Source organism: Glossina fuscipes, unplaced genomic scaffold (assembly GCF_014805625.2).
Source record: "Glossina fuscipes isolate IAEA_lab_2018 unplaced genomic scaffold, Yale_Gfus_2 287, whole genome shotgun sequence".
Lineage (NCBI taxonomy): Eukaryota > Metazoa > Arthropoda > Insecta > Diptera > Glossinidae > Glossina > Glossina fuscipes.
In genome coordinates this window covers 879,353-897,128 of record NW_023998630.1, presented here as the reverse complement: position 1 = coordinate 897,128, position 17,776 = coordinate 879,353, and the positions used below count along the sequence as shown (strand labels likewise).

Genomic DNA, 17,776 nt, shown 5'->3' with positions numbered 1-17,776 from the left:
CCGCTCTTTTGGTGTTAAACCTCCCTGGATTTTGAAAGACTGCTCTTTTGACATCTCACTGTCTATGCACAAGAAAGAAGATACTCCAAATTACGTCTTCAGGAATCTAATAGCTGAGAAAATCCAAGTATTGGACAATACTGGTTGGAATCTTTTGTACACAGACGGCTCAAAATCTCCTGGTCTGCCTCCTGCTTGTGCGGTGGTAGATGCTACAGGAGGGGTTCTTCTCAACCACATATTTCACGAAAGCACTTCAACTTTCATAACCGAAGCCAGAGCTATCCTTCACGCTGCCCACCTTGCCCATAAAAACAAACTCAAAACCGTCATTTCTCCTGACAGTTTGTCTTTATTACTAGCTACCCGAAACCCTTCGACTTCGAGATGGAGCACCATCAACAAATTAAGGAATATAATTACTACACCCGACGGAAAAATTTAAATGTTATGGGTACCAAGTCACATCGGTTTACTGGGAAATGAGTAGGCTGATCGAGCGGCAAAGTATGCTGCTTCTGCTCCTCTAATTATGGATGATGTCATGGAAAAGTTGGATCTTCAAAGATACATTGGAAGAAAAGTTAAAGAGAAAATTGCAGAAGGAAATTTACAATACCATCATCAACACTACTCTTGCATTAACCCTCAATTAACTCCACCTCTATATCCAACAAATGTTGAGAAAACCAAGATCCAAACATTTTCGAGAATTCGCCTTGGTCATACAATTGCAACTCACCAATGGATCCTGAAGAAGTCTTCTCCCCCAATCTGTTGTTGTGGACAAACTCTTACTATAAAGCACATTCTATGCGACTGCCTCAACTTTTCCTTGGCTAGAAATATTGCATTTGGAACGATTAACCCTTTGAACATTCTACAATCAGCTTCAGAACAGAATATCAATTCAATATTTTACTTTATTAATACTACTAAGCTTATCTAATATCCATTTATTTAAATTAGAGCCGATAGCCTGTGTTGCTAGTGCTCAATGTCTCTTTTTTTAGTCTAAGAATTCAATTCATTAGTCTAAAATTAAAATAATAATAATAATAATAATAATAATAATAGCAGCTTCTCCAATTACAACCGAAAGTTAAGAATTTAATAATACTTAACAAGTTCATTTATATGGAAGAGACTAAAAATATTAAACGGCATATAATAAATACATGTGTATAACAAGCTTAATTTTTTTTTGCCAAAAAATTTATTAGTTTTCACTTATCCTCGTAATAAAAAACCGAATTTTAGAACTTATTGGTATGAGGTACTGCATTTTCCACTGGAACTTTTAGATAGAAGAAGTTAAGAAAATTGTTGAACGCAGTAAATTTATAAGTCAAACCACTATTTTGCATTACTTATCATCATAAAATACTAAAAATTAATTATTATTGCAAATGATTCATCCCATCCAAATTCTTCGCATTCATTAGTAAGACTATTATTTTCCTCTAGCTTTTGACGAGAATTATTAAAAATTTCAAGTTCCTTCCGTACAAAAACATTTTCAAAGCAAAGCTTGATATGCTAAATCTTAATAAAATTTTTCCCATCCAACCTCATTTCGGTAAGAGGGTCGTTCTTGGCCCTGCAAACGTCCATGGCCCAACGAAAAGAAAGGCTCGAATTGGTTCAGGTAATCCTACGAGTTGCAAATGACAACTAAACCTCTGTATGGAAGGAAGATTAAGTTTTAAATTATAATATTATTACAGTGACTCATAACAATAATTTTCCATCAAAATCAGTCGTATCATATCTGAAGTATAGGTCTGTTTTCAGGACACGTACACGTTGCGTATGGCGCCAAAGTATCGATCCGGGTTTCATCTAAAATATACGTTTATATACATACAAGATATAATGACAAGTATTTTATCATTATCATGTCGCAACCGTACAAATGCTCTGATGAAATTTAGTACGCCGACATGTTTGACGTTTTCGGCCTCTTCCCATATAACACCTAAGATACTAATTTCATTTTTTTTTTATTTATTTGTTTCTTTTTTTCAATTAACAATACACATCCAATGAAAGTGCTTGAAAAAAATATCTTCTTTACAACAGCGCTAAACAAAAGAGAGTAGGAACAAATTCTTTGACTATGCGATTTACATTTGCGCTATTTATGTGCGTTCGTCAAATGTCAGCTTTCATTACATACAATTAACCAACAGCCGACAGTAAACAAACATACATACAAACATGATAGAGGGACTATCAGACATGACTAAAATGATTTAGAACTTTAAGCTTTTCGAAAATATATAAAACGTTTGTGATGCGTTTTTTTTTTGAATATTATAAATTCAGAATTTGAAACTAAGCACAGAAATACTCTTTAGTAAAATGCATAGTGTATTAATCTTTGTGGAAGACAAACTCAAGCCTTCGTTAACGTTCGATAACGCAGCAATGATTAAGCCCTATCCAGAATAGTGGCAGCTAATCTGATATCAAGGTGGCCGCACACGTCAGCAGGCATACGACAGAAACACTGCAAAATATTTTTAATATTTAAAGGAAGCAGTGAGTTGAGATGCATTATTCACAAGCTTTTGTTTGCGGCAAACAATGCTTAATGTCTAAATTTGAGAGATTGCATGAACGCAGCTTTGGAAAAACATTGAGTTTTTCTCATTTCGCTTTTATAAGTGCTTGTGTAAATTCCTTCTGTATTTGCATGTATGCATGTTTGTATGCATGTTTGTATGCATGGCTATGCGAACGCACATAATATAGGCAACACCTTAGGAATGTTTGCATAACTTCAGGCATTCCTTATGCACAGGTATGCACATATTTAGATAATAAGGATAATATCACTGCATAAGCACATGTACAAAATTTTAAGGACAAAGACAACAATCAAAGCTTTAATTAATAGCAACATCTGCCTTTATATTCCCGTACACAAATTAAATATTATTTTAACACCATTATAGTGAAGGATAAATTTGTGTATCCGCACATACATGGTTATGTTCGTGTATACAAGCTTATGCTTAGATAACAGTACAGTATAAAATCATTTAGGCGTCATTGTTTGTGTAGATAAGCATTGAAGACGAAAATTGCTTAGACATGCTAGTGCCATCACCATCATTTCATTTGATTTAAACATATTCAGTATTCTGCGTTTAGACGTCTTAAGTACGCTTCGAGTGGAAACATGAATTAAAGTTTTGTTCTAGTCTGAAATTATAGCCAATCAAATCATAATAAACTTATTTAATGTTTAATACATCAAAGAGCTGCAGCAAAGAGAACGAAATACATATTAATACCTAATAGACTGAAAATTATTTGTGACTATAAGAGATACCAGATAATCTCTAAATTTATATATTTATCAACTACTTAATATATAAAAGCTTTACTATTGCTAATTACCTAAGAAGCCTTAAAGTTACTCGCTATTACGAGATAATTAGTTGAAATCCAGTCATTTATTCAATTCAATTCAATATAATTTTTAAAACTATTTAATTTTAAAATCATTATTAAGGATTTTAAAAGATTTTTTTTTCTTTCTTTAAATAACATTTACTTGCATAAGATTTCTGACTTAAAACTTCCTTTCCAATATAATTTTGATTTCAATCGGAAACTTGATATCCTCTTTCGCAAATAAATAAAAAAAAATCCTACGGTTTTATTTTTCATTAAATTTTCATTCAGGTCATCAAAAATCAATAATATCCTCGTTCCATATACAAACACAAAGATTTTTTTGCATGCATATGTAATGTTACGATTTTTTTTTTTTTGATTGTCTCTTTAATGGTATTAACACCTTGCGTATCTACGTTTGCAAAATATTTCTTCGTTATGCGTACACTGCCTTGTTTTTCTATAATATAGTCTTTAAAGAGTGTATCGTTTTTTTCTTCTTTCTTTTCCTTCTCCTTTCACACAGATCAAACATTGTGTCTGCGTAATGTCAGTGTTACCATACCGACCGCTGTAAAACGTAGCGATAATGCGATATTAATCTGCAATTACGACATTGAAAATGACACACTTTACTCAGTTAAGTGGTATCGTGGACGTAGAGAATTTTATCGCTATACACCGAAAGAGAATCCAGCTTGGAAAATATTCTCCCTGACAAATCCGGGCATTAATGTTGATGTAAGTGTTATTATTATTATTATTTTTTTTTCATGCCAAATTGTCTGTTTTCCTTGCTTTTATTATCATTTTCCACGTAAGCACTCTACGCCTTTAACTACATAAACATAAAAGTAAAACAGGACTTTTTAATATGTCACCATTGGTTTTCATTACGAGACGGTGAACAAGAAAAAAAGTAACGACGGTATGCATATGTGATGGATGGACGTTTTGAATTGATTTTTTATGATTAAAGAGGTTTTGTGCAAACACTGCAGCAATTCGATTCCATTTTATTAAAATTGAAAGATTATAAAAATAATGTAGAGTTAATTGAATTGTTAAAAAAAAAAAAACAAAAAAATCTGATATAGCAGAACTTCGGCTACCGGTACACGAACCGTTGACTATAATAAAAAGCAACCATTTACAAGAGGGTTTAGGTGTTGATAACTGTTGCTTACATTTGGGATTAGTTCAGGATAGGATGCCATTGAGCGAGAGTTTTTCTTAGAAGACCTGCTTAATCGCTTAATGATAACAATAATTTATAAGCACTTCATGCAGAGAAGATTAGCTTGATTTTAGTTTGTAGCTTAACTTACTCAAATCTTTAATATTTAATGCTTCAATGCTTTGGCTATTGAATTTGATCGCATCCGTTCTTTCCTTGTCGATGACAGTAGAGAGTATCGATTAAAATTTGGACAAACTAACCCTCTCATGTTATACTTTCTCAAGTTCAAAATCCCTTAGGCAGCAGCTAGGGCAAAGTAAATGAGAAGAAAAATCAAAGGAGCTATTGAAGTCATTTTGAAAGACAGGCTTCAGAGAGTAGCTTTGATGCTGACAAAGGACCTCTGAAACGTCATGATCACTTGATTTATTTTAGAATTACGCGCTTTACGCTTAAAGCGAATACCATGTAGTCCATCAGAGTTACGCTCACCTCAACGCAATAGAGAGCTTTCTTTTACGCAAAAATTGTTTTTTATCCGGTATGTTCCACCAGATGTATATTAAGCAGAATTATCGACAAAGAGTTGAAAGACGTAATCGATGTATTCATTGAAAGCCCCTTCGCTTATATTTAGGCGGTAATGCCACGTCATGAGAAAATGTGATCGGAATATACTTCGAGTTTCTACCCGAGAGTCCACACGACATGGTTCCTACTCCAGGCATTAAGGCTGAAATATTATGACACTTGTGTCATTTTGTGTGGGAATGAAAACAAACGCTATAGCGCTTACATCCGCGAACTTCTTAAATATTACTTTTTATATGTATCACCCTTTTCATCCCAACTAAACTGCATGTCTTTATAATGTTATTTTCGTTGTGTTTTGAAGACAATGCGGCGAGCAGCCGTACTCGCAAAGGAAAATCGGAGGTTCTGTATATTCGATGAACCATTCCTCCACACATAAGCTTTCGAATATCCTTTTTAAATATTTTAGGGACCAATTGAAATAATAAAAAAAAATTATAGTCACAACTGTTTTCGGTACGGAAAGTATCAAAGCGCAAAATGTTTACCACCATTGGGGAGAATATTTTGTAAAATAATGGAAAAGCAATTTTATATGAAATATATGTTCATTTTATTTTTTATTCATATCTATTTGGTGATGACAAAGGCCTTGTATAATTAGAAGTGGTTACCCCTCGCTTTGATCTTTTAACTTTATAATAGTTCAAAATACATAAGTGAAAATAATTAAAGCTTCATGCGTTGAAAAGTGAATCACAGTTGACGTATAATAGCGCAACAAAACCGTCAAACAGGGAAGCACCTTTCAATTTTGGATTTTATTAAAATGATACTGAAAATGTTTATTGCAATTAAACTGCATACAATGCGTTATTTGATAGACCGACATGTAAGTGGGTTGGTTGAAAAGTATTTGAACTAAAAATGTAGAAAGACAACTGTAGTTGTACACAAAAGTTGGCAAATTTGTATGCTCATTAATGGGCGAGTACACATCTTGACAACCGTTTGAGTGTGTCGATTTGAGATGGTTTTCAAACTGAAAAAATTGACTGTCAGGATATCACTAAGTATAACGCCCAAAAACGGTAACCATTGACAAACGTGGTTCAAATTAGCCAAATTGTCGGAAAGGGCATAGATATGTTCAAAGATTCTATTTGTACGATACTGCATCAAGATATAGACGTGGAAAAGTAGATCACACTTTGAGTGCCGCATTTATGAATGTTTTGCATGCGTTGTGCGTTGAATTGTTGGCCACCTGCCGTATTCTACTAGCGACTGTCATATGCTGGCAAGTCTCAAATGGATTTCATAGGGAGAAAGAGTAGACGGGGATGGATCGAATGATGAGGTCATTGAGGATATCTCAATTAATAGCCCACCTGTAGAAAGCCCTATCGACATATTAAATAACCGTTGGTCTGGTTTTATCATTCCTAGAGGAATCCGTGTTAATTTATAAATATGGACCTTGTAATGTTTTTTTTCTTACTCGGGGCGGAAACTTTTCAGACAAAACTTATATGTAGATTCACGTACGTAGAATAATTAAATAAAAATTTACTGAAGGCAAAACAATAGGAAACAGTATATGTTTTTTTATGTAAAAATATTACAAAAATTATAAAAAGTAAGCGCTGCAGGTAAAATGAGGAAAACCTCCTGCCAGCCTGTGGAATTAAACGAAAATAAATAATTGCATTACATCCCACAAGGTACTAACCAGAAAAATAAAAAGATATGTTTACCTTAAAGTGTGGTAAATAGTACAAAAACATTTATCGCAAAATGTGAAAATTAATATTCCGTTTTCAATTAAAAAAAGAAAACGAGAAGAAATAAATTCAGAGTTTTATAGTCGCAATAATATCACCTTCCTTTTTACTTTTGCTTACGATTGTAATAATAATCAGAAAAGTTATGCTGTCTGCAACGTCATTCGGAGCTTGCCCATACTTCTCGACTAATTTCTAGACACGCCCTGAAGTTTTAGAGGACAATAGCTGAGTTGTCGGATGCTTCCTTCTTATTAAAAATTTAATGAAACAGATGATAGCTGCCTGGTGTGAGACATAGGAAATACTGGGAAACTGAATTATTAGAGTTCGGTGTTAATGTTGCTTGTCGTGCGCGGTCCCACTCATTTTGTTTCCATTAAATCCCTTCACTTTTTGTTCAAATCTGTGCAACTAAACTTTGCTGTGTAGAGATTTTTTCAACATTTCCCAATGCGTAACTCCCATCCTACTAATGCCTAAAAATAGTGCAAACTTCACTTCCTAATGTTTACTTTGCATCAGAACGCGCATAGAAAATATGACGTCAATTGTTTCTAAAAATTTCTTAACAATCATATTAATCTTTTTTCTTAATGCCGCATGTTAGGATATCAAAAAGGAATTGTAATCTTTTTGACACGCAAACTTTTTGGAAGTTTTGATTTCCAGTAGCTTTAGTGTTTATATCGAGTTCATTTCAATGATTTCAGCCAATTCTGACATTAAGTAAAATTAACTAAAATTTTATTTTGTCATACAAAAATTTAAAATGCAATTTAAAATTTCAATTCCGATGAACTGAGGTTCAAAACCAAGAGTTTGCGTTTCTATTTTCTGGTAAGTAAGTTGCCGATAATGCAGCTTTGCTGTGTCCAATATTGTTTGTTCATTAAAGAAAAGATGATTGGTACGATGGATAGGAAAGCAAAAAAAGCAATAAAGAAAGTATGTTATATGCGTGAAACTGTCGAAATAGTCAGAAATGATTATTTATTATACCCTGCACAACATGTGCTAAAGGGTATGTTAAGCTAGCGCCGATGTATCTAACACCCAAAAGGACTTAAGACTTTTATTAAGCCTGTCTATTCGTCTGTCCGTCTGTGCGTCGCGTGTCTGTGGCTAAGTTTTAGTATTTGGGCATTCTAAATTGCTATAAAAACTTTGAGTTAGCTGAGGCAATTTTTGAAGAATGGCTCTAATTTGAATGGCTTGGGTTCATTTCTTGGCACCTCTCCGTAGAAGATATCTCATGAGTAGCAAGCCATTCAAAAAAACACTTAGTTTTTAATATTTTATGATGAAAATTTATTCGTAATAGCGTTTCAACAAAACATTAACGTTGGGGAATTTGGTATATTTTTCTTAGACCTCAACATATATAGGCGATTAGACGAAACACAAACTTTTAAATGGAGGGAAATCTAACCTTCGAATATGCGGATTTTCACGAAAATGGTGCATAAAAAAAATATATATTTTTTGGCGTATTATTAACAAAACGAGTGAATACTAGACGAAGTGATGTAGGGTATGTAAAATTCAGCGCTGTCCGTCTACAATGTTCTTATTTGTGTTTATTTTTGAAAACAGAGCCATCTCAGTTTATATTATATACTTTAACCTATTCTTTAACCTATTTGACCCATTCTCAATACCAACTCGCATGCAAGAACCGTCAAAGATTTTGCTGAATTTGGAATTTACATCTTCCTTTTTGGAACCAGACGAACAGACAGACGGATGTATGCATAGACAGACATGTGTGGATCGACTAAGAATTTAATGCCGATTGACAATATACGCATTTTAGATAATCTCTGAAGCTTCTTTCTGTGTGTTATGAGCGGTTTGATAAAATGAACATAGCTGTACCCTTCGCAGGCAGTGTAAAAACAGGACATATTGCGACCAATATACCTTATATAATCACCTTATATGCTTCATCCGGTTTTAGTTGTCGATGGAAGGGCGAAAAAGGAATATGTGAGAAATGTTAATTTTTCGTTGAGATAATATATATATATGTAAATATAAAAGAGTTTTCAAAAGGGTTGAAAGAAACTTTTAAAAAAAAATTCTAACTTCCCCTCTAAGCAAAAAAATATAGAAAATTATTTTAATCGGGGCCCTGCGTAACTTCACTTCATACAATTTTTGACTCATTTTCATCATTATCAAATCACTCTTCTGTCGTGATCTTTATGATACTATATTATGTGAAGAGCCAAAGTCGTGCCTCATTTTGACCTCACTTGTCCTTCATATCGGAAGGGAGTATGTTAGATTTAAATTAGTATTAAGATTTAATCACTATATTAAACGACATGACAAATGGTGGGTTTGCGGAAACCTCATCAGAAAACAGGTGTTTTCTAACTGGGATATGGTAAGGTTTTCAGATGACTTCTACAGTCGTCCGAGTCAAGGGACTGACGGTTTTTGAATTTTTCTTTCTCTCCTACTCGGGGCAGCGAACCGACCAGCGCTTTCTTCTTTTCCGCGATTTTCTTCTTTTCCGCTTAGCTAAGTAAAATTGTTGGTAAGTATGAAATTTCTTAAGGTAAATAAAATATTTTGCGAAACATAACGAGCAAAATTTCCCTAAAAATAAATATTCTTGTGAGAAATACCTGGTGACCGACGAGTTAACCTCGGCACCGGAGCTACGGTAACAAGGTGCCTCATAATTAGACACTAGGCATTGTTGGCACATCACTTGTTTTTTGTAGGAACATTAGCGGTAAAGTGAATTCCAAAAATTGTGGCATGTCATCCTAACTTTACAGACTTATTTAATAATACTATATCTCACCATTTGTTGCCGATAAATATTTAAAACCTAAAGTTTTTTCGTATTAGAATATTTTACGGGTGGAACCGCGAAAATGGTTGGACAGAGTATCTTGAATTTCATAGAGATTACGACTTGGGACTTGAACACAAGTTTATCTACAGAAGTCCTTCGTGTAACACGATACTTGGAAAACACAGTTTCAATACCTCGCGGTAAAAAATTTCCGATCATTATAACACGATTTCAAACAGTAGAATGTGTATTCCCCCGGATTTGTTTTCAAGTGTTTTTTGCGATTATTTTTATTTTTTCCTTAATAAGAGGGGTTTCAACAAATTTTGTGAAAACATAAACTGGATTAGCTGTAATTTTTGATTCAAATTAATTCTTTGATCGTCATTGGTATTTTTCTTTTAAATATATCTTGAATTTTTGTCTTTCATAATTACATAAATTCCCATATTTTATTTTTCATAAAAACTTAAATTTAACTTATTTCTTCATGCGCCTGAGTGGCCGAGTAGGCAAGAGTCTCGACTAGCAAATCTTCAGTGGTCGTGGGTTCAAATCTCAAGTGCGGCCGGGTTTTTAATAATGCTGAAAGCCTTAGATGATGCTGGTGCTTTTTTTAAGACTAAAGTCTTAATGTATTCTCTGGCTAAATTAATAATAATAGTAATAACTTACGTCTTCGTTTATATGTATGTATGATTGGAAAGAAACTTCAGCTATATCTATACAATTTTACAAGTTAAGATTTGGTTCGGATATAACCGGGTGCAGTTGGATATATAAATTATGTTTAAGTTTAAATTATTCTACATCGTAGTTTAAAATAAATTAATTTTAAAAAAAGTTTCGTATAATACGAGTTGATGATATAGCTCGGTACTAACTGTGTTATACGTGGGACACCTGTGCGTTATAACAGATAGAGAGGAACAAATGTCCTTTAATCGATTCAAAGAAATGATTCCCAATCGATTGTTATAATAAAAAGCACATCTACTCCAATCTCTCCGGGGTTGCAAAACATACGCGCCACCATCTTTTATATACATACACTCTGTAGGGTATAATAATAACAAATGAAAACTAGAGAAAAAAATTATTATTATTATTATTATTATTATTTTAATTTTAGACTAATGAAATGAATTCTTAGACTAAAAAAAAGACATTGAGCACTAGCAACACAGGCTATCGGCTCAGAAAAAAAATTAATCTAAAACTTTTTTTTACATGGTTTTCAGATTAATCATTCAAATGCTAGTCATGTTTGGCTAAGTAAGGTTGCTTTGGCAATATCAGGTAAATACGCGTGTGAAGTATCAGCAGACGCACCCTCTTTTCACACGTTAGTCAGTTTTGGCGAAATGTGCGTGGTAGGCAAGTATTCATTATTGTTATTATAATAGTTTTTTTCTGCCATTTTCAATATATATTTTATTTATTTATTTATTTATTTATGTTGCTATTTATTCATTTATTTATTTGATTTTTTTTTTTTGCAGAATTACCAACTCAAAGACCAATCATAACAGGTATTCATTCGCGTTATCGTTTAGGCGATAACATCGATGGTAATTGCTCATTGGACTATACCAAGCCGGCAGCTAATCTGACATGGTGGATAAATGATATACAAGTAAATAAATAAATGATTTATTATAAATATGAAATAATTTTTCACAATTTAATTATTATTTAATTAAGGCTTTGAAAAATGAGATATCACTGATGATAAGAAAAAAAATGGATTTTTTCTCTTTTTATTATAAAATGTAATTTAATTCTTGCTCCCTATTTTTGAATTTTTCCTTCAAAATTATTATTTATTGATAAATTTGCTTTTTATTCTTTCCTTTATTATATAATCGCATTGAAATTGAAAAGTTTTTTCAATAATTTCTTTTCTATTATAGTTTTTTCTCTATTTTTTTTTTGCCATATTTTGCTTTCCTCTGTCATCAGTGATGAGTGTAGAGGTCATTTCTATTAGAAAATGTGGAAAAACATGCAAAAAAATGATCATGCAAATTTTGCAGACACATGACATCAAAATTGAATTTTCAAGAGGTTATATGGAGCCGGTCCAAAATTATGCATATACATATATATTTGCTATGACACACGAACGCATATATTTCATTGCGCTATAAACAAACAAGAATTCGAACAGCCGAGATGCGAACACAAAACGTTCGTAGTGGGAAAACATCAAAACCTCTAAAAAAGGAATCAACGAATAGCATTCATTAGTAGTTTGTTCCTTTTTTGCATTACATTTTTTGGTTTCATTTTTTGTTCGTCCTTTTTTTTGATGCTCCGAATTATACTGAATATATCATAGATTGAATGAGTGAGTGTGTGTAAGTGCAAGCACACAAATAACAATTTATGCATATATGCAAAGATATATACATGCACATTTATATATATGTACATCTGTATAAATGTAGATATGTAAGAACGTCTGTGCATTTGACAGTTACTGGCATTGCTGCCAATGTAACAAGCACCGAATGTTTGTATATAAACATTCATACATTTATAGCTATAAGAATCACACCAAACACACCAGCTCTTTAATACTCTGTGTCCGTTCAACTGTCTTTCCTGTCTGTCTGCTGCAGTTTCATATCAGCTTTACAAACAAAAAAAAAAGGACAAAACAAGAAAATTCATTAGTTTGGCTCACATTTGATTTATGCTGTAATTTTTTTTAAGTGAGGAAAATTGTAAAAATATTGAAAATGTATATAATAGATGGTTATTGGTATATCTGTATATGTATATGTTTTCTTTCTTTGCATTTTCGACTTTTCTCATTCTTCATTCCTTCTATTATGAGCAAGCTCGTTTATTTATTTAGTTTTCGTTTTCTTTTTTTCTTGTAGTTCTTACAGTCAAAAAATTTCCGTTTCCCACGACTTTTTAAATAAAGCCTAAACGATTCCATCATAGAGAAAGGAATGGCGAAAAACATTTAGTTGAATTCAAATTTCTCTTGCTTAATAGTCAAAGTTTCCATTACTTATGCATTTTCTTCTTAAGCTTTATGTTCGAATTGACGTTGTTGATCAAATTTATAGAAAATGTTTAAAATGAAAAATATTTCGTTACGTCCAAGAAGCAAATTTGCTCGTGATTCATAGAAATATAATTATTTAATTGTTTCGAATAGTTTGAAGAAAGTTATAAAATATATAATATTCAAAGGTCTTAAAAACTAGAATTCTGCTTGAAACAATTAAGCTGTCGAGTGATTTTGGATGCCCATGGCTTCAAGCTAATAAATGACTACAAGTGATAATTGGAAGTTTTTCTTAAATTTCGTCGCGATGATTTGACCATGGGGTTTTATGTAAATTTTCGAAGTTATAAATTTTCAAGTACCTTGAATCTTAGAACTTAGTGTAATACATTTGCAACACTTCCCATGGTATCCATTTTTACCCACGGCTTGCAACATCGAATTTTGCATAAGACGTTCTCTCACAAATTCCACTTGTTAATCCATCTGAACAATCTACTTTTATCTACTTTCCAACTGTCATCGATGCTGATCAAATATCGTACGATAATCTAAGCAATGTCTGCCCGCTTTCATCTGACCGTCCTCTAGACGATATTGCCCAATTGAGAAGGAATGAACAGGGAGAATAAAACATTGAATCATTTCTTTGATCATATCGGGTCACTAATTGGGGTGCCAACCTTTCAAAAAACTTTTTCTCCTTGCTATCCGCTGGAATGTATGGATGGAATGCAGAACTCTCATGGTCATCCCTAAATCTTTCTGAGAAAGCTTTTTCCTTTGGTGTTCAAGAGAATAGTTTAATTAAATCACCTTCCGCCAATAGCCTATCACTCTTATTTCTCTGAAGGTCTACTTCCTCTGTCTGCAGATTTATTTTTACAAGATGGCAACTGAGATCTGGGACTATATAAATTTATTTCGCCGAAAATGCTGATATTTCAGTTTTACAATCTTCTTTTTTTAAAAATAAATAAACAGACTGACTAAGCCCATAAAAGTTCTGTTTACTGTTTACTGTAACAAAGATCATACAAATATCAATTACAATAGAGAAAGTGACAAACATAGTCCTTCCGATTCTTCATAAATGTTACTTGCTTGATAGTTTAGGGAAATATTGAAAACTAAAATGCTTCAAGTTCGTTTCTTTGATACGCCACTTTTTTTTTTAGTACAATCTATTAAATAGTTATTCGCCAAACGAGGATTTAGTTCAGCCGCGTCTGTCTTGCCTTTATTTCAAGATAACCACACTTTCACTTGTTGAAGCTAACGTTTCTAAGTTTTGCGTGAAAATTTACCTTAGACCTTCCTATGATTAATAAAACGAAATTTGTGAATCTCTGAAGTCGTTGGATGTGTTCCACATTTTAACGCAAACTTGACATACCATTATTAAAAGCGACAACTAAGAAAATTAAGTTCGGTCGGAATCGAAGCTTTCATACTCATCACCATACAAAAGAAGTAAAAAAAAAAATTTGTCATGCTTTATAAAATGGCGTGGATTTCTCCCATTTTCAGAAGAATAATATTAATAATAATAGTTGTAGGCGTGTCCTTTAAAAAGTTTAGGTCAGTTCCAAATTCTTTTGCAAATTTGTGCTCATTCGTTCATTTTCGCTGGCGGGAAAATGTTTACCCCAAATGCTACAAGGATGCGCAAACAGACAGATGGACAGACGAACCGGCGAACATGTTTAGGTGTATTTCAAATTTGAAAGTGGCCAAGAATTTGTAAAATTTTGTATCTAATTTTTGTGCACGCAAGCTACAGCATCGCCCATAGAATATGCGTTCAAAATTTTACACATTTACTTGCTTTATTTTTGGAGTGAAGAGCAAAAAACCAATTTTTCATTCCCTTTGAAAGACAGTTTACGTGGTACTGCGGGCGTGCCCTTTGACCGAATCAGCCCATTTTCAATGGCAAGTTGTGTGCTAGAACTTCTAACGTTTCTGCCAAATTTGAAGTCGATAGCCTCATTTTTGTGGCCAGGAGAATGTTTACAACAGACATTATACAGATGGACAGATGCTTAAATCGATTTAGAATTTGATGCTTTTCGGGGACGTGTCGACCTGCTTCCTTCAGGGCGTTGCGAACGTGTTGATAAAATGAATGTAAAAAGTGTCAACCATATTTGAATGCTGTCGAAGCAATACCATTCTCTTGTAATATAAGAATCACTTCTGCTTCAAATTAATTTTTAGGTTCCTCCGAATTACTCGCGAATTTATCGTACACAAAAACATGAAGCGGAGCAGTTGGAATCGGCTGTTTTGGAAATCAACTTTGTAGTTACTCTTCAGCATTTTATTAAAGGACGGCTCAAAGTAATTGTCCTTCGTATTGAAACAGTTAAAATTCTTTATCGAATATCCTATTTTGCAGCTAAAATGTTCTGCACGCATTTACCGCATATACCATGGTGAAGCCGAGAAGTATGTAGAGGAAGATAAACCGCGTATTATGGCGTCTGGGCGTTCACCAGAAACGTATCCATTCGATCGCAATAATGATGAATTTGATGAAAGTAATGATGAAAACGGTCTATACCTAACTAGATATAATGGTAAAATCAATTTTATGTAAAAAAAGAAAAAAAAATAATGTTTTTTTTTTATTTCGTTTTATTTATATACATTCCAAATAATTAGAATATGCTTCATCTTCCGCTTGGAAAGAAAAGCCTACATTTTTGTGGCTGCTAATAAATGGCTTTTTACTAAGCTATTGGCGAACGGCGAAATTCTCCAAAGAAATCATTTTGTATAAGTTAACAAGTAAGTTCATTTTATGTAAGAAGTCGTTTGCAGTCGTAGTGCTAGTTTGCGAAACAGCTGGAAAACTAACTGGAAGCGTAATGAACGCTCGACACACGTTGGCGAGGAATTATTATAAAACTCTCAATATAAGCAGACACCAAAGGTGATAAGCTAATTAGTATTAATATTATTAAATTAAAACACGCGTATGCATCCATTCACTTACATCCACAATACTTACATACAAAATGTTTTAAGCAGAAATACATAGAAATGTTTTCGTTGCGTATGTAAATTCATTCACATACAATATATATAAAAATTTACGTGTACAGAGTTGACGTAAGATGGATACAAAAGTGTACACAAAACACAGTGCGAAGCCAAAGTATCCATAATAACAATAGCAATAATAATAATAATAATAATAATTAATAAATTAATTAATTTGTGAAGATTAACCGAAATGAAGTAAATAAAAAAATTAGCTAATATCATAAAGAATCATTTCATAAAAATAATTAAGCGCGCCGGCAATGTGGCAAAATAGACTAAATGGAGCGCAAGACGATTGATGAAACTGTGAAAATTCAATAAAATGAAATAATCTCAAAACGCAGAAACATAATGTAAGAGAATATATGCAAGGAACGATATAATATTTCAAAGTAATAGAATATAAAATAATACAATAAATTAAACAAAATCGAATAAATTAAAGGAAGGGAAAACACTATAGTAAGCTATAACCCACTATTAAATACCCTACAGAACTTCGTTTAATACAGTTATTCACATACAGGCTTTTCAAAATAAACCGTTATATGGGAAGTGCTCGAAAAAGTGGTCTTATCGGTATACCAAATTTTATCGAAATATCTCAAAAACCGCCATCTGGATGGTGAACAAAAAAATCAAGACGGACAGATGCACGGACAAGCTTAGAGAGTGATTCTGAGTCGATCGGTGTAATAAAAGGTGCTTATCTCTTAAGTCCTTCTGGATGTTGCAAATATCCGCACAAACTTAATATGCTCTGTAGAACAAGTGGTGTAACGTATAAAAAGAGAAATATAATATTTTTGAAATAAGTGTAGCATAAAGCATTTATAAAATTATATAAATGATTAAGCGGGTATTTTAATATAAAATAAATTTATAAGAAAAACTCTAATAATTAACAATTATAGGATAAACTGCCCTTTTTTAATATATACATCTTTTTTCGTGACACGATAAGTATACATGGCTTTTCTCCTTTCTTCCACCAAGATACGTAATACATAAGATTTTACATATGATTTGCTTAAACGACTACTTCAACATATGCTTCACGAAAGTCTCCAAGAACGCATTTAGTATGGTTCGTCGAATAGAAACCTAAGTGTTAGAATTCTAAGAGAGTTTAATAAAAATATTTCCAAAAAAAAAAAAATCATTTTTCATTTCTTCCTAACGACGTATTATGTAGTATGATGAAATCACATAGATTAATTTACATCGTATCGGTCAATAAACGGTTAACCGCAGTAATTCAATGGTACTTACGAAAATTGGTTGACTTGTCTTTTTTGGTTGTATGAAGGAAAAAAGGTAATTTGGTTAAAGTTTATTTAAACAACTATATTAAACAATTCAAGGAGATTCAAAATCATTATATGCTCGGACAAGATAATTAGATATATATGTATATATACATATATAATGTGTATATGTTCTGCCAAAAAATAACTCAGCATCTAAAAAATGGTTTTAGCAAAACATGAAAACCATTTCAAAGTTTTAATACTTGACAGAAACCACCTTGATATGTAGTTTAGTGTCAAGTGCATGAAAAACTAATTTATTGTTTTCCTTATTTTTTTTCATTTTCATTTTATTTTCTTGCATAAGTGTAAATGACTGAAATTCCATACTAGACCACAACTGCACACAATAAAAGCAATCTTTTTAGTGATTCACATTTGAAGTAAGACAGGAGTGGGGAACAGAAAGCCTGATAGAGTTAAAGTAAATTTCAAATACCAACACTATAACACACTTGTATTACTGATAATATGAGTAAATTTTATAAAACAGTAGTGGGCACTTGAATATACATAAAGGGGAATTCTTCAAGTGCATATCACTCCCATACTTCTTCGGATGATGATAAGAACTGAAAGAGAGATACAGAAAGAGGAAGGGAATAAGTGTGTATGTATGTATGTATGTGTGTGTGTGTGTGTGTGTGTGTGTGTGTGTGTGTGTGTGTGTGT

General features: G+C 32.7%; 1 protein-coding gene across 2 annotated transcripts in view; it reads left to right on the top strand.

Moving 5' to 3' along the window:
• The window catches only part of LOC119642928, a 164,077-nt gene extending 147,805 nt beyond the window's left edge, over window positions 1-16,272 (top strand). For both annotated transcript variants that reach the window (XM_038042244.1, XM_038042243.1), the window contains exons 3-8: window positions 3,935-4,149; window positions 10,960-11,095; window positions 11,221-11,354; window positions 14,964-15,086; window positions 15,145-15,325; window positions 15,411-16,272. In XM_038042244.1, the coding sequence (XP_037898172.1) occupies window positions 3,935-4,149; window positions 10,960-11,095; window positions 11,221-11,354; window positions 14,964-15,086; window positions 15,145-15,325; window positions 15,411-15,685 (1,064 nt within the window). In that variant the 3' untranslated portion in view covers window positions 15,686-16,272. The remainder of the gene's footprint in view (window positions 1-3,934; window positions 4,150-10,959; window positions 11,096-11,220; window positions 11,355-14,963; window positions 15,087-15,144; window positions 15,326-15,410) is intronic.
• Window positions 16,273-17,776: the final 1,504 nt, after the last annotated feature.